Here is a 26,149-nt window from a genome sequence, read left to right on the forward strand (position 1 = left end):
ACGATCAACAGGCAATTCTGCTGATAATCAGATTAATATTTTGAATCTTCAAAATACTTGGCCAATGGAGCGCCCCAGTAACAGAATATGTACCATTAGGGACACATTTATCCTCAACAGTAGATTCGTAGACAAAGAAGGACGGACCCTTTTGTCCGTACGCTGTGGTTATTGTCCCTGTGGCTGTGCATGTTTTCTGAAAGCTTATGGGTACGGACGAAATGGAGCAGCACCACCAGAGAACATGGAGGCAGTCTAGCATAGTTCAAGCGTAATACGACTGTAGGAGACAAAGAAGAAATTTAAGTAATGGCAGAACGGAACAAATCAGTAATAGATAATAATACATAGTAATATACCATATAGTGAAAATAGTAAAAAGAATTCTCTGTCCATATGTTGGGATGTATATAATGGCCATACAGACCACCGTCATCTACGACCCTGCCTCCGTTTAAAGATAGCCTGCATTTTCACAATCTCCTCCACTGTTACCTCATTTGTTGTGTGAAACTTTTGACTCTGCCCTCTAGTGCCATCTATAGGCTGTATTTATGCCATCATAAAGGACGCATGGAAGTATGAGGGCAGTGACATTTAAAACTTTTGAAATGGACGTATGTATTTTCATACATAAAGGGAGTATAAATTAGCTTTAGAGCTGAGTCCTTACTGCAGCAGCCCTGGTTCGAGTCCTGTCCAAGGCCCTCTGCTGCAGATCCTTCCCTCTCTTTCCCCTTTCATATTTGTCTTTCATATCTTTGCCGATAAAGTTGATTCTGATTCTATGGGAGTAGTATTTAGACAATCATGCCTAATTTGCCTTTAGCTACATTCTAGACATGTTTGGGCATGAAGATTATACCGCAGACAAATGTTCGCACTGTTAAGCAAACACACACCCCACAATTTATCACCAAACATTTAAAAACAAAGTTCTGTTTTAACCACAGCAAGAGTCCCTCTCCTACAGGGCTCATCAACCCACACACAATCAATCAGACAGGACAGCTGTGATAGGACAAACCCAGTGGAGCATCAGCACTAAGCATTGTGGGTGCTCAACCTTATCTCCTCTCCCTCTCCCTCTCTCTTCTCTTCAGGTAAGGGGGGAAAGAGAGGAGAGCAGTTGAGTCTGGTTCCTGCTGAGCGGTGGTCAGGTAGGAGCTTGTATCTGCAGTAGCCTCTGGACAATGTAAAGGTCAGCGTGACAGAGTGTGTGTACTCACAAAGCAAGGCCAGGGCTTTTGTTGTGAGGACTCTGTAGTATAAGAATACGGACCAGACCTGACAGGCCCAGGTGAAGACTGACGAGACAACCTGACCTTCATCTCTCCTTTCTGAGGCACACAGACAAAACAGCTGGCTTAAAGGAAATGACCCTGGACAGGTTCATCACTATGCCCACTGAGAACATCATCATCATCCATGTGTCCATTAGAAATGTTTCAGCTTGATTAAACGATTTGTGCTTATCCCAGGGCTTTAATCTAGTGTTATTTCACATCACAGAGATGAAAAGGACAAAGAAGACTTGAGGTAAATATCTGAAAGAACCAGAGTTTCTGCTGAGTTCTGAGATCAGTCAAAGGAGGAGCTGCTACATGAAAACATGGCCAATCACTGGCCACACACATTGCTGGCTAGCTTATATCGAACATCTGTATGGTTGGTACATCGCCTGCAGCAAATAAACAGCGACTATCCAGGTGTAAAATTCGTAGGAATAACACAAGGTGAAAATTTGCATTGCTTTGTGTCTGAAGGCACTTTACAGAGTTGTAAAATGATGGTGATTTCATCTCCATTATCACACCTGTTCTACAGAAGCCCTGAGAGGCAAGTGAGAAAAAAAATCTGATGATCCATTTCTTGTCTTGTCTAAAGAACAGTTTTGCCAGGATCAATTTTTTAACAAGTGTTCGCATAATACTCATTTCAGCCACAAGAGGCTGATATTCACCACTACCCCACATTTTAAATACAGCTAATAGTACCAATAAAAGTACATATGTAAAGGCGCATATATTGTGTTAATGAATAACATTACTGTCATGTACCTTGTGTTTAGAGCACATGAAGGAATTACAATTCACCTGGAAGGAAACATGAATGCTTAGTCCGATACACATTATGGTAGTGGTGCACTTCAGCCTCTTGTGGCCGAAATAAGTACCACAACCACAAATACTTGTTGAAAAATGATCCTGCTAAAAACAAAAAAAAAGCACATGTCAAAACTCTCTTTTTTCCCCTACATTTTCACAGATGAAAAAAAAAAAAACTTTGAAAAATTATACTGGCAAAGCTTTTCTTTTACTTGCCAAAACGTTTTCATGTGTTTTCCTGGATGGGAAAAAAATAAAATAACTGAAGAAATGACTGTTCACCTGCCAAAGTTTTCCACCTGGTTTCATGGTTGAAAAAAGAAAAGAAAAAAAAAACATACTTTGAAAAAGGATCCTGGCAAACCTTGTTTTTAACCCTGCCAAAATCTTTTGCCTGTTTCCAAAGATGGTAAAAGAAAAACCTAACTCAAAAAATGATTTTCACCTGGACAAAGTTTGTCTTCTCCATCTGTTTTAACAGCTAAAAAATTTAGGAACTTAGAAAGATTATCCTAGCAAAACCTCCTTTTTACCTATCATAAACAAAGGAGACCTTATGAATGCATCACTAGATTTTACCTCTCAGAGCTTCCATACATTTCTGGCAGCGCTGTTAAATAAAAATTATAGCTTAATATTAGAATCGCAGCAGAACAAATATATTGGCGCAAAACTAAAACAGCGTCTTATTTAAAAAATGTATCACCCTCCTCTTTTCAAAGTCCCATGTGCTGTAACACTGTAAAGCAAACATTCTTTATAGGTAGCCATTTTAAATCCCCAGCCCAAGCTTCACTGTGATTTTGTTTTCATGTGTGGGGAAGGTGATTATAGCTTAACTTTCCAATAGAAGTCAGTGCAAGCACATGATTCCTCTACACCTGCAGGACTAACACTATAGAAGATTAATTGACGCTATTATTTCTTTTGGCTCAGCATCTCGGCTACACTAAGTTAATGATTCCTTTAAGAAAACATAAAGTGTAGGACTCTTTAGGCAGCATAATAAAAAATAGCAGCTTATACAACACTAATCTATGTGCAGCAGTAGCATACGCCTCTATCTACAGATGGCACTAGCAGATTAAAACAGATTTAGAGTACTTTAAACTATATGATTCTGACCAACTGTATCAAAGATCGAGCTGACCTCAGACATGCTCTGCCCTAGCACTCTGATTGTCAGGAGTGCACAAAGCAATTTAGAAACCCACAGTCAATCAGCTAAATTGGTTGAAACCACACCAGACTGTAAGGGAGAGATGAATCCAGCTCAGACCTGATTTTGATCTTCCAGATTTCCTTCTCCCTCTCTCCGATGCTTTTCTCTCTCACTGTCTCTGCCCTCTCTATCTTTCCTTTCTGCGTCATCTTCTCAGTGTCTTTCTTTTGTCTCTTCTTCACCCTTTCCCTCTCTAGTGCATTACGTACAACTTCTTCACAGGCTGACATTAATCCGTATCTCGGCTGTCAGAAAACAAATCCTCCATATGAAAATAGATCCAGCCAGAGTGAATCAAAAAACTTCCCTGCACAAAAAAAGACGCTGAGTTTTCTTTCCAGATTAAGGCATCTACGAAGGAGCAGGAATTAAATAAGACTGGTAGAGGGAGTCATCAACAGAGAAGCCTTTTGTAGTTTTTGGTTTTAATACTTATCTAGATGAGGGAGGAGATGCTAATAGGGTTATATTACTGAAAGGGCTTCTTGGTATGTAAGTGTTGAGTATGCTGTTGGTTCAGGGAGAATTCAGCCAAGATCAGTGAGTAGATGGAAGTGTTGGTGGTTTCACTGGGGAAAGGAAAGGTGGGGATGATAGCTCTGAGGTAAGGGTGGGGGGTCTGGACACAAGGGAAATCCCTCATCCTGAAATAACCTGGTTGTTCGGATAGCTTGTTTACACTCCGCCACCCCAATTTAGGCATGGTGGCAGGAGCAGGAGATTGGCCAGACCAGGGATGCTGCTGATAGCCAGACAATAATAGTCACTAGCAGCACACAGGGGGATCTCAATTACATTGCTTTAAAAAGGGTGTAAATGGAAGACGGATGGTGGATGTTGATAGGAGCAAGAGGGGTAATTGTTTTTTGGGGGGTTTTGTGTGTGTGTGTGTGTGTGTGTGTGTGTGTGTGTGTGTCCACCAAAATTATATCCTACCACAGCTGCATTTGAGACGCATCAGCCCAGGATTGGATTGGATACCTGAGCTGTAGCAGCAAACCTCTAAACTAACACCATTAATGACAACCACAGCAATACCTGTATGGAGGTCCAGGAGTGCCAACATTGAAATAAAATAATTTAATCAAACTGTATTTTCACTTTGCACATATATTTTAAAAATCCAGCTCTCATTTTCAACTTTCAATATAGGTGATTACTGGCACAATGAAAATTAAAAAATAAAACTCATGTGTAAAACATAAAACATAGCACTTCCATAATGTTCATGTTTTGAATATATAATAAATTTGCAATCTGCATCCTGAACTTAAAAATGAAACCACGCTAACATGGTCACAATGGCTTTGTTGCTTCTTGCATTTTATTTCTGAATTTATGTAATGTTTGGCGACCTTGAGTGCCAAAAACAATATTATTATTATCAAAATAATAACTTATTATAAACCTCTGCCAATTTGAAGAACAAAACAAAACAACATAAATAAGCTAAAAGGCGCATAGATACCGCCAAAAGGAAAGTCAAAATAATGAAGATTTTTATTTTCAAATTAGAAGATAAATTTTAGTTTTCCATTTGATTGAATATCTTTGTTTTAATAGTGGCAGCTCTAGACTTCTATACATAGCTAGTTGAAATAGTGTATGAAACATATACAGTGTACACAGAGTTATAAGAGGCAATCTAGAAGAAGAATCAAACTACAATAACAGGTTTAACCATTAGACCAGCCAGCAGACTCCACTCAAATCCCCGTTACTAGCTTGGGCCCCCAGTCGGCTGCTGTGTTTCAACAATTTGGATCGTTTGTCCACTGGAAAACTCGTGGCTCAGTTCTGGATAGCATTCAACAGTGTGTAAAATTAGAGGACATGAGGACAAGACTTACAACCATCTTTTCAAAGGCCTCATTTCACAGAGTGTACTGGCCTTGCCTTAAGAGCCTGAGTCATGCAAACAGAGTTGATCCCCCCACTCTTTTTATTAGCTCTCATCCTCTAGTCCGTCTGGATTCATCTGGCTGTGCTGGGGCCTCCCAAAAAGCCGGCACTCAGCCTCCCTGCTTCGTCCCCCTCTCTCGTTCCCTTCATCTCTATTCTTCAGCCAGATAAAACAGAGACTGAGAGAGGGAGATTTTTGGCAGTGCCGGTGCGGCATTCTTACCCTGAGGCTAGAGAGAAAAAAGAGAAGGGTGGAGGGCTGGTGGGAGGTGAGCATTCAATCTGAGGTTTAATACGGAGTCTGCTTTTAAAAGACACAGCAAAGTAATGCAAGTGTTTAAGCACTTTGTTGTCTCTTCTGAACAGTCACTCACAGCCTCAGTTAGTTTCAGAAGCAAGGGCATCATGCAGGAAGCAGGTTGGAGGACTTTTAGATGATGTGACAGTCTCTGGCAGCCATGTTGGAGGTCCTCTACTTTTGGCAACATAGTTGCATTTCTGCATTTGTGCGCCAACAATAAAGAATTTGGTTCTTTTCTGTGAGACTGATTGTTTCATAGGGATCCAGCCAGTTGCACTGTATCATACTGTACTGTTAACTAATTTGATTTGCACCGTTTTCAGGGTGTTACAGCATTTGTTATTATGTTTCTTCTCTTTCCTCTTGTTCCACAAATTCATGTAAATTTCAAAAAACACCCAACATGCATTTTCATTAAGCCCTACAGGTATTGAGCCATGCTGTATCAACAGAGGTTTTGAGATTTCAATTGCTGAGATTTAAACCACTGCCACAACACAGAGAAAATGAATAGAATTCCATTAGTGGCACACAAAGACCTGACAAATTACTCTCTGTAATTAAATTGCAAAGCCTTTTTCCAAAGAAATTCTATTTAGTCGGGGTAATCCACAAACCTTGCTGCGAACAGTTCTTATTATTTCTTTTAGCTATGGCTTAAAATAGTCACCAGTTTTAATTATTTCAACTTTCTGCAAAATTATGTTGTTTTTATTTCCCATCGGTTTGGGCAAATGGATGGTTCTAAATACTACAATAAACATTAATGTCAGCAGCTGTTCCTCTGGAGAAGAGGCCAGCGGTTGTTGCAAGTGGGAACAAAGTGCAACAGTTGCCAAGATTGTTCAAAACTGACCCAGACAAAAGCAGCTGATTGAGTTAAACTGCTAACTATAGTCAGGTGTCTACAAAAAGTTATCTTTAGCCTCTGATTTCTGTTAGCAGGAATTTTAAGCTCTGTGATTGGATGTTCACCAGGATGCTGCTTGGAGCTGCAGCTGACCTCATTCTTTGAGGCCCAGAACCACCAAACCGACTTCAAAGAACTAGCGGCAACGAAAGCTGACTGTTGCATTGCCTCACATTGTCTGCGTCTCAGCCAACACACTGCACATGAACACACCGCAAAGGCTACAGCCAAAGGCCAACTAGCTCATACGTTCTGAGTCTGAGCGAGAGGAAATAACTCTCCACACCAGCAGATGGTGGTAGTCTGTATTCAGCATTCAAAAAGTGAAACTTGAATACCATCTTGACGCTATTTAGCCAGTTATCGCATTAACAACACAATCCAAAGTTGAAAAAACAGAGCATATTTACCATGCGCCAGTGAACAAACCATTATGAAACGTCTCTGCTGAAGAGCTAAACAGCTAAGGAACAATAATCTTACCTCATGCAACAAATTTGTTTTAATCTCTCTCTTGACCTTAGCTCTTTGTTTACTTTCCTCACTTCCGTTTCTCTTCTCGTGTGCTGAGCTAACTGCCAATCAGAGTAATTTCATTCAACGATGGACTCCACCTTCACTGACGCCGATTCAACATGCCGAATTGGCCGAAAAAAAGCCAGTGCAGGCTGACAAGAGGGGCAATGGTGCAGGACACACGGCACGGACTAGGGTGACAAATGCTCACCAACGGCCCAATGTTGACCAGTGGCTGACCATTAGCTTGGTGTATCAGGGCCCTTAGATTTTTTGAACACTGGTTTGTACCTCTTCCTTTTTACTGAATTCAAAGAGCCAGATTTTTTTTTTTTATCACAGTTACTCATCTTTTGGAAAAGCTCCAGTTGCAAGACACTTTTTGCAATGAAAGTCAAGTTCATTGCAACTGAACTGGACTTTTACTTCCCACTTCAGTACTCTGTTGAATTGGCTGGCAGCAAGACTTTCAGCAGTGAAGATCTAAAAACCTCTGTGAGTAAAACAGAACCCATCTGCATGGCACAACATCACTAATGGCAAGACAAAAAATAAAGCAGATTGTTTTTGTAATTTGGATGAAGTGGCCCTTTTTGAGACACTAGCAGCTAGCATAGGCTGGAATTATTATTTTGTATGTTAATGTATTTGATAAATGATGTAGCTGATTTCTTAATCAGACAAAAATGCTGCACAAAAGCATTCAGGACCTACATATACTTTGAGTTATCCTGCTACCGTTGTGACTATTAATGAGAAGACAACCTCCAAGCTGTGGTTACTGAGAGATCTGACATGCAACTGTAAAGCCTCTAAAGGGAAGGGTGAGGAGAACGGGCGGAGAGGGAAGGCAGAGGGGAGAATAAAGGAGGGCGGTTAGTTTATTAAATGCAGGGCGGGAAGGCAGAGCTGCAGTGCTTTACATACCCCTGAGTCTACAGGCAGCTGAATTAGGCTCAGCTGGGCATGCAAATCCTCCCGCTTGGACACTTCCTATAGTGGAAGTGATCGGTGCAGCCGGACAGGAGAGGGAGGCGCGCACAGGAAAGGAGGCAGAGAGGTGAGAAGGTGTAACCACAGCAAGTAGACAAGAGCAGAACGAGAGAGTTAAAGGAGATTCAGCCTGTTGTAACATTTTCACTTTACCATGCAACATGTCAGCATATCAAAGCAACTGTCCTGGATCACAGTATGCAGTCACGTGATGCACATGTGCATTTCAGCAACTGGAATTAGTTGAAAGCATGAAAAGTCAGGACAGTAAAGAGTAGAGGTGAAGAGGACAGACATGTTTTACCCTCCATTGGTTCCACTGATGTTTTGGATGAAAATTGTTCAGAGAGCAGTAATGTAAATGATACTGACATTTAAATTTAATGAGCTATGTATCGTTCAGGACATAATGTGCTCAGCCTAGAAGCATTCCTCTGCAGCTGACTCAAGTATGTATATCTGTCTCAGTGTGAATCCTACATGTTTGTGTATGTGTGAAATGTATGTTTATTGTTAGAGTGAGAGGTGCAATAAAAAAGAAGAACAGCTTTTGTCTCTCTGCTGTTGATAGGTCTCCAAAAAGAAACAGGTCGGTCTGTTGCGCTCTCTGCAGCGGATATTGGATTCTGTCACATGAACAAACTGTCACAACCTGACGGAGCGACACAACGAGAGAAAGAGATGGGTAATGGGAAGCAATAGAGTATGGAGTGATGAAGAGGATGGAAGGATGAGTTAAATCAAGAAAATTAAAACAGGCAAAGAGGACTGAAAAAAACATAACACCTCCATAAGGTGATTTCTTTGCTGCCTTTATGTCCAAAGCAATATGGATATTAGAAGTGACACAATAGTGTGTGGCTTTGTGTGATTTGGCTCTATGGCTGTTCATCTCTCCAGGCCTGGCTCACGTCATTCAAGCGCCCTGTTACCTAGCAACCCTGACGCAGGGAAAGTTTGGCCAACTAAAAATAAACTTAGTGTTTGCAGAAAAGGATGTTAAGTTGAAAAAGGAGAGGGAGAATTAAGCCAACAGCTCTGTGATGATACAGGAGAGCAGAGGGGGAGAACAGAACAGAGCGCTAATAGACCTTCAGGGGTTTCTACATTTGGTCGTGTGTGTTTATGGGAGTGTGTATATGTACTGTATGTGTCTGAAGATTCCGCAGGCAGGTAGCACAGAGTGGGGTTTTATAGCTTGTTTGCTAAACAAAAACAGCTGTCTGCTGCAGCTGAGAATGATGCTATGAGATAGACATAGATAAGGATGAACCAAAACAGCACAGTTGGAAGCTGGAGAAAGAAAACAATGAGCTGAAAGATGCTAAAATGCTAGATAGTTAACTTAGCTTCCTAGTGTTAGCATTGTTTGCTATGAGTCTTTTTGTTGTTGTTCATGTCTTTGAATCTAAAATTACTGCCTCACGGTTGTATGCCTCCGCCAGCCAGTTACACACATCTTCAATGTGAAAGCACACAGGAAATATACAATCAGCACAGTTTCATGATGGTCATCTAAAATTAGAGTCAGCAATTCAGTATCTGACCAAATGCCTTTCCTTCTTTTCCTGAGTTATGTTGTTGAATAATGGCCAGAAAAGTGTTTTTGCAGGACGTTATGATGTCACTGTGAAGCTGACCTTTGACCACCAAATTCTAATCTGTTCTTTGGTGAGTCCAAGTGGACATTTGTGCCAAATCTGAAGAAATTCCCTCAAGGCTTTTTCTGAGATATTTGAGATATTGTGCTCACGAGAATGGGAAGGACAAACGGACAACCCAAAAATATAGCATCTGACCACAGCTGTTGCATAGCATAGAGATCTGCTGGGTCATTGGCAGCTCCTACACATTCAAGTGTCATCCCACTCCATAGAAAGGACAAGCGCCAGCTGGTAGGGATGGGCATTTCAAGTAATTTCCATACTCAAAAATTGAACAACAAGGCTTCAATAAGCCCATTAAACCATAAATTCAAACATAAACTGAGAAAAATCAGCAAACTTTCTGTTGCTGCTGTTACATATCGGTGGGTGAGGCGCAGCGCTGAAGAACAGTGTCAGCTCTCCTCCCACTCAGTTCAACGTTTGCCTGGTTAGCACGAGCTAACAGCAGCAGGGAATAACATGTGACACTGAGCCTATAAACAGTCCCAACAAACCCGACACTGTAATGGCTTTACTTTGTCGTTAAGTTTTTGAATCCATAGACTGTGTAAAAATAATGGACATAGTCACTGTAACACCACTGATTGGTTTCTGGACTCCCATTTTGAAGCCTGGAGTTTGGCATTTTGGCCATCAGCATCTTGGATTTCTGGAGTGACCATATTATGATTGAGGGGTGGAGCTCTGAGGAGCGAGGGGTGGATATGACTCATCCACTGTGGTGACTCCTCAAAAACAGCCTGTCACTCACAGCAACAACCCTAATTATGAGTTTAAGCCCTAATAAAATAGGGTCACGAATGGGGGGATTGTTGGCTTTATTTTTAAGCCCTGGCACTTGTTGGCACTTGTTTGAATCATGACTTGAATCAGGACTCAGAGTAACGTACAGCGTAATGTAAAGAGTGCTCAAAACACAGATCAAGCTAAGCAACAGCAAACGTCAGCCATCCAGCTGGTTAACTGCCTGTGTAGCCATAGAAATTTAAGTGATATTATAATTGGTTCATGAGTTCTTTTCCACACAGATATTGCACCAGTTAAATTAAAGCACCAATATCATCAGTTTGTATCAACACTAAATAAAAGTGGTGCTAAAAAATTAATCAATTTATTAAATTGATGTTTTTGCCATTACAATTCTGACCATATTGAGACAAACGTGATGTCACTGATTCTTAGCAAAACCCAATTTTAATGTCTGGTAGACTTTCAGAAGTCTCCAGAAATGCATTAGCACTAGTCTTGGCTTGCATATAAAGCCTTCATCTTAAGCAGCTTTGGTCATTGTCTCCCACCTCCTATGTCATTCCATTTACCACAGTCATCCACATGATATTTGTACAGCAGTGAGGCGCAATAGGAGGAGAAGCCCATTCAAATTTAATCCATATTTTATGAGGCTGTCAACCTCTCTCCCTGCCACCCCTCGTCCGTTCTCTCTCCTCTCAGCCCGAGAGCCAAAGAGCATCGGAGATCAAAGCATAAGTGCTGTCACTCCTTAAAGAAAGAAAGAGAGGAGAGAGACAAGTAGAAAGTGAGATAGGCTGAATACTTGTGTGATTTACTCTCTCAATCTTGCCTCACCCTGTGTTCCTTTCTCTCAGTCGCTCTATCTGTCTTAAATAAAGCCCTTTATGCTCCAAATGGGCTGGCTGGAAAAAAAGTCACTCAATGAGTTTCAACTTTTTTGCTCCCCTTGAAATTTTCAGGGGAACTGTTTTTCCCTGCTGCTGTCTCTAAACAGCTTCTTGTCCTTCTCTGTCTTAGAGAAGAATCACAAACACAGTGCGTTGGAGGAGAACATTTCACTTTTTGTTTTATGACATAAAATGAGTTGTACTAAGGAGGGGAAAGATCAGGGGGCATGAAAAAAAGGTATACGAGCGTGAGACTGATGAAACGGGATGTGGGTGATGTGGGCTGATGCGCAGTCTAGTCTAGCGGACATAGTTTTCTTATGATGTGCTTTATGGCATGACTGCATTGGCAAATAAGCAGAACAATAATGAGGATGACTGCTGAGATAGTGGGAAAGAGTGGGAGGAGAAGAGGCTGACAGCGAGATGAAGATGAAGAGGAGAGGAAAATGAAACGCTGCAACTAGTGTGCTCTCATGTCCTCACATAACCCGCTGCAGAGAGTGCAAGAAAAAGGTATAGGCTAATGCCTACAGCGTATGGATTTGTTATGTATGTGTGGGTGTAAAGATCCATCTTTTAGTGTTCTGTGTGCCTGTGCTGAAAAGTAAGCACCTTATTGAGTGATTTACCATTTTCACCCCTCCAGAAATAATTTGTTTAGACCTGGCAGCAAGCCAGATCACTGTGTAAGATTCAACAAGTTGACCTGCATTTATAAGAAGAGCAAGAATCTCAACCCAATGGCAGATTTCTTCTCTGGCTTTTAAAAAAATCTGATTTAAAGACTTATTTTCACATAAGTTATTTTTGTAACCAGCAACGTCATACCTCTGTCTGGAAACCCTCAACCAAGATGGCCACCAGCAAGTTGAAGAGGACATAGTTGCCAAAGGTCATAAGCGCAATGAAGTAGAGGGCAGCTACAGGAGAGGTGGAAGCCATGCCGTTATATAACACCTTGTTCCAGTCCTCCTGGGTTAGGATCTAAAGAGGAGAAGAAAAAAGTATTAATGAGAAGAAGTACATCATTATTCAGCAATTATTCTAGTAGTTTAATATGTTTGAGAAGTGACCGCTTGCTAAGCCTCATCCCCCTTTCTTACTTGTCACTTTCCGTTCTTTCAAGGCATTGCTAAGAGTGGTGGTTTTACGTCTCCAAGTTCTGGGTATGTTCTAAAACCATGGGTCCTTTCTGACAGAAGTAGAAAAAAATAGCATCTCATTTCTATCCGACAACCATGATTTCGACGGCTGAAGTGACAACTGTTGCTAGGAGATTTTAACAGCTGTAGCTTGCAAGCTGAGCTAATGTTATAATTTTTATATTCATTGTATACATTGGGGGGAAATACCACACAATGGATATGCTAGTTGTGAAAAGACTTTATTAAAACCTATCATGCCACACACTAATGTCGTTAGTAACAAAATATGTTCCTTGGCTTTGAAATTAACATGGGGTTGCTATTGTATGTAGTAGGCTAGTTAGCTGGATATACTAACTTTTGCAGCTTACAATAAAACAGATAAAAACATTAAATGTTTTCCTTACACTTCTGGTCTTGTGTTGGTTTTGACAAGGCTGAAATCTTAAATGTGGAGTATTGCTGATACTGCACAGCCCCATGAACACCTCACACACATTATAAGATTGCTAGGTTTGAAGTCTCAAGTTAAAGAGAGAGTACAGATCTTCTGAGTGGGGTTGTATGAGGTACTTATTCATAGTCAGTGTATTACCTACAGTAGCTGTCAGCACGCCCCAAGTTTGGAGAAGCAGGCTGGAGTCCGACACAGAAGCTAAGCAATGTACTGCTGCGGACCAGTGCAGCAGCAAAACAAATTTTAGCAACCTAAAAAACAGTCCTAGTGACTAGAACACATGTTGCTGCTGCCCCCCCATCCACAGTAGTACATCGCTTAGCTTTCGTGGTGGTACTCTTGCCTGCTTCTTCAAATTGTGTGCATGGTGACTGACATCTATCTAAACTGTCCAGTTGCAAGGTGATGACTGGACAATTGCTGTTCAGGGGAACGGTTTAGCGAACGGTCACTCCTATAATGCTTCATAGGTTGCGTGTTTATGAAGTTTAATTTCTTGTAGGTATCTCTCTAGTATTTATCCATCAAAAAGAAGAAACACTTTCTACGCACTACAAGCTTTTCATATGAAAGGACACCACACAAATGTAAATGCTTTCATGACTAGGTAGACTGGATCAGTGAACCAACATTAAACCCCCTATGTGTAACATTATAAGAACAGACATGTCAGTTCAATGTTCCCTGCAGTGAGACATGCTGACACATTGTCCCTGATCAGATGTTTCAGTGAATTATAAATGGGTACTATATTAAGGGTGATAAATACTATACAGTGGATAGATAATGGATGAAATGTTGGACCCAACAGAAGGCCTAATCACTGATCCAAGGTGACATGATGCAAGAGGCAGACCCACTTAACCTTTGTGAGATACTTGGAAATGGAAATTAGATAGAGTGGAAGAAAATGAGGGAGATAGGCAGGTAGGGAGAGTGAAGAGAAATATTAAATTGGATGTGTTTTATTTATTCAAGAGGAAATTGTCTTCTCAGACTCCGAATGGGGACAGGTTCAGTCAGCACCAATAAGGCAGGAAGATGTTGTTTGCTTGAGGGCACTTCAGCAGCTGCAGTGTGATCACACAGGAAGTTAAAGCTTCCAGATGGGAGATAAACTTGCATACCTTTAGGTCATCCTGCTGTTAAATTTTTACTGTCTCAACAGATTGGAGTCAGATATAAAGCTATAGCTAAATTGGCCATAACGCAGTGAAATGTAAATGTGTATTAGAGTAAAAGAAGGGGAGAAAGGGGTATATGCTCACCTGGAAGACAGTCACTATGGCCCAGAGAAGAGAGTCAAAGTTCTTCCTGTCTGGCAGAGTGTCTCCTCCATCCCTCTCGGACCCAAACTTACAACCAAACAGATGCATCCCCAGGATACTGACACAGGAGGAGGGATGGAAAAGGAGAAAACAAACAGGAAACAGAGGGGTAAATGTTTACATCAGGCCAACCCATTAGATACAGTACAAATAAACAGAAATAAACACAGTGAAAAGCCTTGTTTTGCCTCCACCATACTGATTATACCTGCTGCTAGCAAGACAGCTGAGGCAGAATGTACTGAACATGAATGGTAATTACTGCCCGGGGGACTGCCATGCAAAAGCATAAATAGATGTATTCACTCGTTAGTTTTATGTACAAAAAGAGAAGCAAAGTTAACAAAAACACCATATATGGAGTGCTGTCAGTCAGGTAATATACAGTCAGTGCTTCTTAAAAAGTTGGCCAATAATGCATTGAGGGAGTAAAGTTGCCAAGAGGAGTGGGAGTGGAAATGGAGTGCCTATGCCAGGTTGAGTTCAGCACCATGGAGAGAGTCACAAACCATGGCAATGACACCTTGTACTCATTCAAGCAAATGAAGATCACTGGCACTAGAAACAAAGGCACAGTCTCATCTAAGTAAAAGGTACAGGGTGGTACAGGAATGAGCCCTAAACCCCAGAAATGAGTTAGCACTTTTTGTACTTTTGAACTCCTGGTTCCCTCATGCTGAAGTCAATGGGTTTTTTAAATGGGTTTTTGCTTAGATGTCTGTGGTTAACACAGGCTTAAGAGACCTTAACATTTTGTTCTACGGTGTAAAATATGTCAGTAAATACCCAACTCTTGAATGTTAAAGCTTTTAGGTGTTTTACAAAGGCTGTTTCTAACAAATGGCTGTATGAGATTATAGAACGTCATCTTGCCAAACAAAACATGTAAGGTCATAAACGTTTGTTTGCAACAGAGTTTATTTTCTGCAATAATCCAAAATCCAATGAAACAATCCTGTTGGCTTTTTGATGAGGGAATCAGGGAGGCATTTGTCACCCCTGCAGGACTCTACTTCCACTGCTTTGGAAATTCAAGGAATAGTTCACCAATATTTGCTTTCGTTATGAGGATGAGATAAAAAGAGGTCCGGAGCTGGAGCTGGGAGGCGATTAGCATGTCTGGAGGCAGGGGGTAACAGCTAGCCTGGCTCTGTCCAAAGGTAACTTAATCTTCCAACTAAGGCCCTGATCAGAGAGAGAGTTTTTTGGCAGCCTGGGACAGCATTTTGCAATGGTTTACAATTAGAGTGAAGCATTTTGCTCACTGCTTTTGTGTGCCCTGAAGGCCTCGAGTTTAAACAACTTCAACTCAGACCAGTAAAGTGCTCAGCATTATTGCAGTTTTTTCCTCAATCAGATAAATTGGAAGGTGTGCCTTCTGTAAGTGGCTAAGACAACTGGTAACATGCATGGTTTGTCCAGCTAATGTTAGCTCACTTTCACCATTACCCAAGGTAAGCTGAAACATATCTGAACCAACTGTCACATCAGCTATTTTCTAACAGTTTACCGACCTTAATTAGGCCTGGTGACTGACAGCAGATTGTCAACCTGTAGCTCATGGACCAGCCGGTGGTACTCCCTATGATTTCTCCTCAGTCCCCAAGTGCCCCCCGTCTGTCCCATTTTTATGGGGAATTTAAAAGTACAGATCCGTGATTTTACTTCACAGCAAAATAGCAGTTAAGCTATTACCAGTGATTTAGTGGTTGCCCAGCAACAATTAAAAAAACATAAGATACAGCATGCTGCAAAAAGCGCTCCATCTGATTGGGGCAGGCTTCAACAAGAAGGCAGTGCCTCACAAACCTGCGGAACTCACTTTGTATGGCTGGGTCCTAACACCTCCAAAGCTCACTCACTAACTCATTGCATCTTGTTTGTTTACTCTGTACACAAGCAGTGCAGTGAAAATGTGGTTTCAGATGGAGCTGGTTTTAAGTGTGAATTTCCTGGCTAGCAAAATGCATCCGTCTGCTCAGGTTGTTTGTGTCTCTGCTTGTTGGCTGGAAATCTCACTGCAATGACAAGGCTCTGGGAAGTCACGAGTTATTCGAGAAATAGCTGGAGAGCAAAATTAAATTTCCCCTTAAACCACAAATTGCCAGTTTTACATTGCTGTTTGTGTACAAATTAAAGTAACAAACTTTAAAACTTTGATCAGAGGCAGGCAACTGTTTCCTCCTGCTTCAAGTCGTTATGCTATTCTGCTTTAATTCGCTCCTGGCTCTAGTTCCATACTTAATGCATAGACACAAAAGTGATATCAATCTTCTCATCTAACTCCCAGAAAGAAAGCAAATAATAAATCCTAAAATAGCAAACCTTTCCTTTAAATCTAAAGCTTCACTATTCTTGGAAGTGTGTTTATTTGCTATCTTTCTACGAGTAAGATGAGAAGATTGATAGCACTTTTTCTTTATTCTTCTTAAGGGGGTTTGAGTGGAGATAGGGTCGAGAATACAGTGAAGAGGAATAGAGGAAAAAGATAAAGCAAGACAGAAAGATTGCCATCACATTATGCTAAGTATTGATCAGGGTCTTGTCAGACAGAAGCCAGAGAACAAAACACTGAATATTATCTTTCCCATTATTACTTTGTTCTTAACAGAAAGAAAGAAAGACAGAAAGAAAGTTAGTTCAAGGCCACATACAGTAAGACAGCTAATCGGGAGTGTTATTATTGAACCAGCAGTGAGCGTGCACTGCAGTCTGTCTTTTATTCATAAACACAGACAGTGAAGCTCAACTGGAGCTGAGGGATCAATGAACAGGCCTCTGCTGTGTCAACATGGCAACTCTTCACTCAAATCAGAGGCTGTTTATATATGCATATACAAGGCCCTTGGAACTCTGAGTGTGTGTGTTTGTGTTTTTGTATGTGTGTGTACTAAAGTGCATGTGTGCCCCCACATACATATACACACATCTCAACAAGCTGCTGAAATGAAGCTGAACATGCTCAGATACAAACTGACAAGCGCTACTAACATGTGAGGCAGCAAGAAAAGAGACTGATTTTAGGCCAGTTTGTGACAGTACTGTTTCTACTAATGCAGTCACTGGAAGGTGTCTAGTTAAAAAATTATTTCATTTAAACTTACAGTGAACATAATTAATATTCAAATAATCTGAAAATAACACAAACATTAAGTCCTCTGAAACTTTTTTTCCAGACAGCTTCCTGCTGTGCATGATGGAGTCCAACACTAACACACTATTTTCTGCCAGAGTTGAAAGTGTTTTGGTTCTTTTACATTAGAGATTTCTTTATTTTCTCTTTTCTCTCTTGATGTTGCTTATTTAGTCATAAATATTTAATGTTACAGAGAAATACTTTAGGTATGAAGTTTCCAGGGGCTTTGAGGGAAATAATCCATTCTGGAATAAAGTCAATCTCACTGAAGATAAAAAGGGGTCTTTTTTAAAGGTAGTTTCCTGCACATATTTTATCATCAACAGGAGCCATAAAAAGAAAAAATCAATTGCATTTTTTCTTTGATGATCAGCTTTGTGTGTGTTCAACCCAATCTTCAGAATAAATGTTGGTAGTGTCTGTTCTGCAAACTAAAGATAATACATTTGTATGTTTTATATGTAGGTGATATAATGAGACTTTAAAGGGATAGTGCACCCAAAAATGAAAATTCAGCCATTATCTACTCACCCATATGCTGATGGAGGCTCAGGTGAAGTTTTAGAGTCCTCACAACACTTGCGGAGATCCACATAACTCCACCTAATGGAGGCGCACGGCGCCCCAGATTGGATCACTACGGACGAGCAGTATGGAGATATTTTGTGGTTTCAATTATGTTTTTGAATGTTAGAATCTGGGGCGCCTTATACCTCCATTAGGTGGAGTTGTGTTGCTACCCCCTCTCCCCTAGTATCTCCGCAAGTGTTGTGAGGACTCTAAAACTTCACCTGAGCCTGCCTCGGCATATGGGTGAGTAGATAATGGCTGAATTTACATTTTTTGGTGCACTATCCCTTTCTTCTTCCTTCAATTTTTCAATTTAATGTTGAGACAATGCTGTGGTTAACAGATGGTTAGGATTAGACAAAGCAAAAAAAATATGTTTTGGCTTAAAATACCCAGTTATGTCGCTTATAAATACAGCTGGAAATGTCTCAACCTCTTGTTAAAAAATACCTATTTTGGCGCTATGGACACAGTTAGAAAGGTCCCAAACTTTCAGTTAAAAAACACCTGTTTTTGTTGCTACTAAGACAGCTGGAAATGCCCTAAACTCTCAATAAAAACCATCCCTTTGGTTGATACAAACACAGTTGGACATGCCCTGAATTATCATTAAAAATACCCGCTTTTGTTACCACAAACATGGCTGGAAATGTCCGTGAACTCTTATTAAAAACACTACTTTAATTGCTACATATATTGCTGAAAAAGTCCCAAACTTGCATTAAAAATTACCTGTTTTTGTTACACCAAACATTGCTGGAAATGTCACCGAAAAAGACTGTTAAAAGACACCACTTTTGTGGCTACAAACACGGCTAGAAATGTCTCAAACTCTCATTAAATAAATACCTGCTTTGTTGATGCACACATGGCTGATAATGTCCCAAACTCTCACTAAAAAAATACCAGTTTTTGTCACAACAAACATGGCTGAAAAAGTCCCAAAACGTGTTGAAAATGTATTTCTTTTGTTGCCACAAACACGGTTGGAAGTATCCTAAACTTACAATAGAATATATCCGCTTTTGTTGGCCTCCAACAGTGGTCTGCTGCTGTCTACAGCCTGGCAGCCATCTTGCCTTGGTGTCACACCATCCACCATCCTCTTCTTTATCTGATGAAAAACTCAGCTCATGTGCATGTAATCTGAACTACGTCATATGGATGAAACATACAAATGCAACACATCTTCAGTTTGCAGAAACATATGATGCCAAAATTTTGTTCTGACAACTCTGCTGGTGTGTCTGTGCATCAGATAAGTGCAGAGGACCTACACACATTGGATTTTGTTGAGCTCAGCCCCAGGCCTAACAGGCAAAAAGAAGGGTTGCTGACAAGACCTGGGACTCACTTAGTCTTGTCATCCCATCGACTAATCTGCCTGTCACATCTGCACTGATCACTGCTTCTCCCTGCTCCTTCCTTCCCATATGTATTGACCAACCAATTTACTTTCATTCCACACCTTTGTGCTTTCAACTACATCTGCAGAATTTGTTTCATGCTCACTGATCGAACTCCCTTTAGTTTACCCCGTCTGTTTTCTATTTCAGCTTTCTTTGATGTCATTCCTTCATCAGCAGCAAGAACTAGACAGTTCATTTTTTCATGAGGTTGGAAGATCGATACTTATATATTTTTTAGGAGTAAGACAGGATGCAAGGTCACCCACTCTCCCTCTGCCTACCTGAAGATGAAGATGAAGAGCATGAGCAGCATGCAGAAGGTGGCCACATTGTCCATGGTCTTCATCAGCACCACCAGCTGCCTCTGTAGGGCCGGCATGAAACGGACCAACTTCAGCACCCGCATCAGCCGGAAGGTCCTCAGCACCGACAAACCGCCACCCTGCTGACCCATGATCTCCCACACACTGTTCGAAGACAAGGCACATTCACAAACACACATATACATTCATGTTAGATTCAAGGCCTTCAAACAGCCAAAAGTCCTGACCAATATTCTCAGGTTAATCTCCAGTGTCATGAAGATCTACTGCTTTTACTGTATTCATTTTTACTATTACTAATCATGTGTTTAGAACTAACATGTTCAATAGATGTTTAAGCATTGTAAACAGCACTTCTAATTTTGTGATAGGGAGCTTCACATTGTTTATTAATGCTTTATAAAATATTTATTTATACTTGATTAAATAATTAAAGCAGTGTTTCTTGATTCCTTTTGCCACTTTGGGGCAAAAGAACAGGCTGTAAACACAACACTGACATAATGTCTTATGAACACATTAGCAAACAGTTACCTATTAACGCATCAAACAGCAATGTCAAATGTCAATGTTGTATCAATTACTCCCCCAGTTTTACATTGAATTCATGAAGAAAATATGTTTCTTGCATGTCTCCACAGTGAACGAAAAATCCAAAATCTGGGAAAATTCTTGATGAATTAAAGAGATAGGGGTCCTTTTGAAAAAACAACAAAACTATACAAAAGAAATCTGATTATAAACTCTCACACAACTTGGGCAGTATAATCCCACTCTCATTTATCCGGTCATATGCCCAGAACTTCTTAAACAGATGGCCCTTTCTGACAATAACTGAATGAAAAGCGAAACTTTGCTCTATTTAAAGGGGGTTAGTTTGGACTTTGGTAAAGTCACACAATAACACAAAAAACCTGCTGATTTAGGCGGCAGTAGACCAGCAAAGCCCATGTTTGGTGAGGTAAAATTACTGGTTTTGTCCATGGAGCCTGGCTTTGAAGAGAGTTTACTTTTAGTTCAGTTCCCTGTCAGAGAGAGCTGTCAGTTTGGGGAGTTAGAGATAAATGAGACTTGGAGTATATTGCATGAGTCATGTAAAAGTTTTCATATAACGATCCAGAAAAGTACTTTTTGGAAATGGAGGAGCCATTATTTACACATACATTGCACTACCAGACTATAGACTGCAGCACCGATTTTAGACTGTTTACAGTTTTTGATTGCTCTATTGACTCCCCACACTGGAAAGGTGATATCATGTTTTTCAGAGCTGAGTTTGGTTAAATTTGGTTGGATGGAAACTGGCCATGAGCATTATCTTAAAAAGAGAAGAGGGAAAAGGATCCCTGTTTTATTTCAGGGATTTGTGAAAAACTAATCCTGCTCTGCAGCTCACCTGATCACCACGATGATGCCATCGAAGATATTGTAGGGGTTCTTGATGTAGCCGAAGGGCCCGTAGACCAAAACCTTCAACAGCATCTCCAGAGAGAACAGGCTGGTGAACACAACGTTACTGATCTCCAACGCATAGGTCAACTCATCAGGCTGGAGGCAGAGACACAAGGAGACAAAGAGAGAGGAGACGTTACTGCAGTATGGTGACACATTCTTGTATAATCCTTGTATCTCCAAATTGTAAAAAATTCAGGAGCTAAGACATTTGTCTTGTTTTCAGCTTGACTGACAGCACTTTGAAATTCTTCTTGGATGTGCATGTTTAATAGCAAACCCTTTATATGACTACAGCAACAACACCTGCTGTGGAAAGCAAATATGCCGATGGCTGAATTCAGTTCAAATGTGACAAATCTGTCCTTTCACATTCAGACACAATACGCACACTCAACCTTTCTCTTGCCCCAGTACACACACTGATCACAATGCTGCTGCTGAATATGCCTGGGACATCTGCTCAAAGCTCATCAGAGAATTGGACTGCCACTCACATCTAGATCAAACAAACTGCTGTGTGTACAGTATGTGTATGTGTGCCAGAAAAACAGAGGAAAACAGGCAATGCAGACAGACAAGAGAAAGAACATAGGCTGAAAGATAAAAGGCGCGGCACATCCAAATATGACACAGTATGTAAATCAGACATCTATAGCGAGTATCTGTAATTATTGGCGAGGAGAAAAGAGCCGGTGGGAATGCTGTTATGTGTCTGTGGGCTGAGTAACACCCCAGACAAGCTTCATGAGGTCTTTCATCTCCATGCAATAAACAGTTTACACAACTCTAACACGGTGTCATACACACACATTACACTGACATGGCACAGAGGATGGAAGGTGTTGAGGGCCTGATCTGTGTTTGCATGTTCACCATAAAAGTGTAAGCGAATGTGTGCACATATGTGATTGTGACTGCCTATATCTCACAGTCTCAATATCCCTCTGTGTGTATAAATAGAGTCGCCATCCCAGCAGAAACGTTATCCCCGGGCTGAACTGGGAGGTAATGTAATGTAATGTAAACACAGTGTGTCATTAAGCCAGTCCTGGTGGGCTGCCACTAATCACTATACACCATGACTGTTTAAGCGGCGATTACTCAACACTAGCATGAATACACAGAGAAAGGAATACAGAGATTAACATCGTCACTTGAATAACAGCTCCTCGTGCTGCATTACGGCACCACTTTGTCTAGAGCACTAAAGCAACAGTGACACAAAGTCAGATGGCTATTATGAAATATTGTCACTTGTGTTGTACTGCCGAGTTCACACTGGATGCAGAAGTGCTGCGAAGTGTGCCGATTTTCTGTGGAGTGCTGCCTGCTTGCTTTCGGTGCCCATGTTAACTGATTGGGCTGTTCACACTGGATGCGTTGCGGCAGCGAGCACTCTGGTCTGCTCGCGATCTGCAGCGATAGTTTCAGCGTCTGGTCTATTTTTGTCTCAAGCTGTAAGTGAAGATGGCAAGAAAACACACTGATAATCTATTTATTTCTATCTATTTCTAGAGAGCAAGAAAGATAAGCAGAGCTACACACACACACACACACACACACACACAATCACACAAACACACACAAACAACCAACTCACTGACACACCATCAGACAGAGAGAGAGCTCTACATGTGATTTAAACAGAGCAAAGAGCAGAGTCGCTTGCTGACCAGCGAAGAAAAATGCATTTCTGGTGTGAATGGCCCGGCGACTGCAGACTGGCGACTTTGCTACAATTAACAAATCAGTGTGATCTGTGTCCAGTGTGAACCCTGCATAACACTGCTTTTAGATCATATGGGAAAATGACTGCTCCAGTATCCCTGCTTTAAAGCAATAAACATTTAAAATAAATTCATGCTGAGCTTTTGTCTGGTTCAGCACGTCCAGACACAAGTTTGGCAGTGGAGCCTTATTTCTCTTTCACAAAGGAAATATGGCACCAATAGTTCAGTGAAAAATGTTTTTTTGAGTAATGCTTGTTGCCATTCAGGCAGAGAGTTAAATGAGAAGATTAATGCTATTCATATATGTCCATTAAATCAAGGCTACGTCCTGCAGCTGGCTAGCTTAGCTTAGCATAGTAATCAGGCACATGGAATAAAGTATTTCTTTTACACTTTGGTTTGTATAAGTCTTTTAAACAAACAATATGAAAAGTTAATTATTGAGATTTAGAGCTCTTGGAAGGTGGATTTCCTCATTTCCAGTTTTTATCCTAAGCTAAGCTATCCAGCTGCATGTGAAGTTTCATATTTAAAGGAGCTGTACAGGACATTCAGAGCTAAATATGGTTCCGTCTGGGCCGGGATAGGCCGGTTCTCAACATGACTGAACGTATATAGCTAACAATGCTAACTCAAAAAAACAGTGTTAGCCACAGCAACAGTGCTGACCTAATGGTGTTAAACTGGGGGGAAACTGGACGGGGGGTGCTATGCTTCTGTGACAATACCATCTCAATATCGGTGGTACCTGCCGAATGAGAGCACTGCAGAATGGTGGTAATTTGCTAGCCAGTGCGACACACTCACAGAGACTTGCATGCACTAACCAAGCAGCAGCCTCCAGGGCTGTGAAAAGGAAGCCGTTGCGGAATTGCCAAAAAACGCAGTTCCTCTAATGGCCATTAGAGGTTGGCTCCAGAAGCTAGTCGATTCCCATAGACCCCCATGTTAAAATGCCCAGCTTTACAGCAGAAATAAAAATGTTTACAGCCTGGTGAAAAAACAGTTTTGTCTCTATAGCTAATGTCCTCACTCATAACAGCTGTATAGGGGATTCATTTTCACTTCTGTAAATGTTATTAAGGCTTAACATTTCGCATATTTAAGGCCGCGGCTGCTTTGAGTGACAGGTGGGTGCCACCCACTGACAAGTTGCTACTATGGCAACAATGTTGGTTAGTTAACATAACCATGGCATAACTCCAGATTCACAGAATGGGCCTATAGGCGAAGCTGTAGCTGTCACTATTTCAGTGTCTTTTCAGGTCATGAAAGTGAATACACATTTTGGTTGGCTTAAAAAGTCTGGTCTAGTGTTTGGTTGCACTGAAATCCATCCAAGGCATCAGATGTTAAGTGTTTCCAGCAAGAACATTTTGTTTCACTGGTTTTAGGCTTGTTTTTTGCTTACAAAAATAACTATTAGCATTAGTACTACTACAGTTACCACAGCTGTAAATACACCAAGCTAGCAGCTAGTGGTATCTCCACACTCTAACCCACATATGGTCATTTCTGAATTCAAGATGGCGAACTTAAGGTTTCAAAATGCAAGAGTAATGGGTGATGTCATAGTGGCTACGTCCATGATTTTATACAGTCTATGGCACTAACATGCATGTGCGCCAGAATTCTACCACAACAAAGAACAGAGAGGCTTGGATTACAAAACACAGAAGAGTAGCGTGACTTCATTCTCCACTCAGGGCACCATTACTCACCTATGTCTTAACTTACTAGTAAATAGTGATTCACTGTTAAATTAATGCTCTGAATGTTGTATACAGCTCTTTAACGGACAACATGAGAGTGGAATCGATATTATCATAAACCCACCACCCGAAAGCAGAGCCTGTTCTTTAACTTCTCACCTTGCTGCAGTAATGTGGTAGTGTACTCCAGGGTGCTTCAGTACACTATGACAATACTTTGTACAGGTGAAGAAGAACATATGTTGGATCACACACAACCAAACCCTCCAGTGAGGCAACGTATGGACAGAGGTGCAGCAGACTTTAAACTTTCAACCAAACAGGGCAGTGAAACAATGCTTTTCAGCCTCATGTTGAGTGACTCTCTAATTACTTGCAAAACTTCATGACATTTTGTGGTTGAAACTTGAAATGGGTCATTCACTATGTGCATCTGTGTTCAGTTTAATCACAGTCAAAACCAACCACTGTCTACAGAAAACTTCAATGAGAGCATCCTGACAGCATCTCTGAGTTTAAAAAAGTCAACACTTACAAGTCATTGCTGAGTATTAAGTCATTACTCCCACAAGGCTAACATGCAGCAGCAGGCCCTGAGGCGGGAAAGAATGTCCAGCAACACCAAGATGTAATATTGCACCATAATTGAGAGCCTGAAGCTTATGATAACCATACTTGTTGTCGTTGCTACTTTTGACAATCCTCATACTTAAATGACTTAATAGCCTGTAACTGCTTTCCAAAATGACCTTCATGGAAAATATTCCTAACATCATCGGATCCGCCACTCTTATCGTTGAAGTTTTGTTAGATTTAAGTCATTAAACATATTGGTAAGGATTGCGGTCATGGTAAAAAGAAAACAGCGCTGATTGTTGGTAGGGAGACAAACTAAGACAATTTCTATGCCCAGCTATCCAACCTGACAAAGCTGGATTAACCCACCAGGAGCCCTGGGGCAATCAGGAGCTATGGGCCAATGCACCTCCTGTTTCTGCCAATTTCTGTGCATTGTGCAGGTAATGCTGTGTATTTTTAAGGATTAGGGGGCAAAAGTCAGAATGAAATGAACAAGGGCTGGCTGGCACCCTACTGCAACAAAAGTCATTTATGGTACAATTCGAAATACCATTACAGATTCTTCATTGTTCCAAAAAAACTACACATCTATTTTACTACTAGTGCAGCACCCTTACAAAATGTGCCTGTTCATAATGGGTGGATGCTTGGCCTCCACCATTGCTGCTTACAGTTTTCTCAAGAACTCCTTATCTAAACAACTTTACACTTGACACTGCCCTTCCTTGGCTCTCGAGTAATACACCTGCCATGATATGCTAAAGTATATGTGTCATTTAGGTGCAAAAGCTCACACAAACATTTACTGGCCTTAATGAAGTCAAAGCTCAGCTTAATGCTGGAACAAAAGCCATTGATTCTGAAGCTGTATCACTGATGCTTGAAATGTTTGAGTTTGCCACAACATAACATCTCTGGTCTCTCTTTCTTTACCTGTTCTTGAATGTACCATAGCAAATGATGCAGAGCTAGCTATTATGTTGTGTTTCCTAGTATAGCAAAGGCATGACTTGCCCTACTTTCCCTCTGATGGCTGGTACTTG

The 26,149-nt window shown here is 40.9% G+C and overlaps 1 protein-coding gene across 22 annotated transcripts in view; it reads right to left on the bottom strand.

Annotated features, from left to right (window-relative positions):
- Nucleotides 1-26,149, bottom strand: part of cacna1g (calcium channel, voltage-dependent, T type, alpha 1G subunit) — a 219,880-nt gene that overhangs the window by 101,947 nt on the left and 91,784 nt on the right. For 17 of the 22 annotated variants that reach the window (XM_078163631.1, XM_078163621.1, XM_078163617.1 and 14 more), the window contains exons 9-13: nucleotides 21,027-21,178; nucleotides 19,589-19,774; nucleotides 14,133-14,250; nucleotides 12,091-12,246; nucleotides 7,887-7,952 (exon numbers count right to left, since the gene is read on the bottom strand). In XM_078163631.1, the coding sequence (XP_078019757.1) occupies nucleotides 7,887-7,952; nucleotides 12,091-12,246; nucleotides 14,133-14,250; nucleotides 19,589-19,774; nucleotides 21,027-21,178 (678 nt within the window). The remainder of the gene's footprint in view (nucleotides 1-7,886; nucleotides 7,953-12,090; nucleotides 12,247-14,132; nucleotides 14,251-19,588; nucleotides 19,775-21,026; nucleotides 21,179-26,149) is intronic. The other 5 variants (XM_078163625.1, XM_033611548.2, XM_078163624.1 and 2 more) reach the window with 1 other exon arrangement.

This window comes from Epinephelus lanceolatus, chromosome 21, assembly GCF_041903045.1.
Source record: "Epinephelus lanceolatus isolate andai-2023 chromosome 21, ASM4190304v1, whole genome shotgun sequence".
Classification (NCBI taxonomy): Eukaryota; Metazoa; Chordata; class Actinopteri; order Perciformes; family Serranidae; genus Epinephelus; species Epinephelus lanceolatus.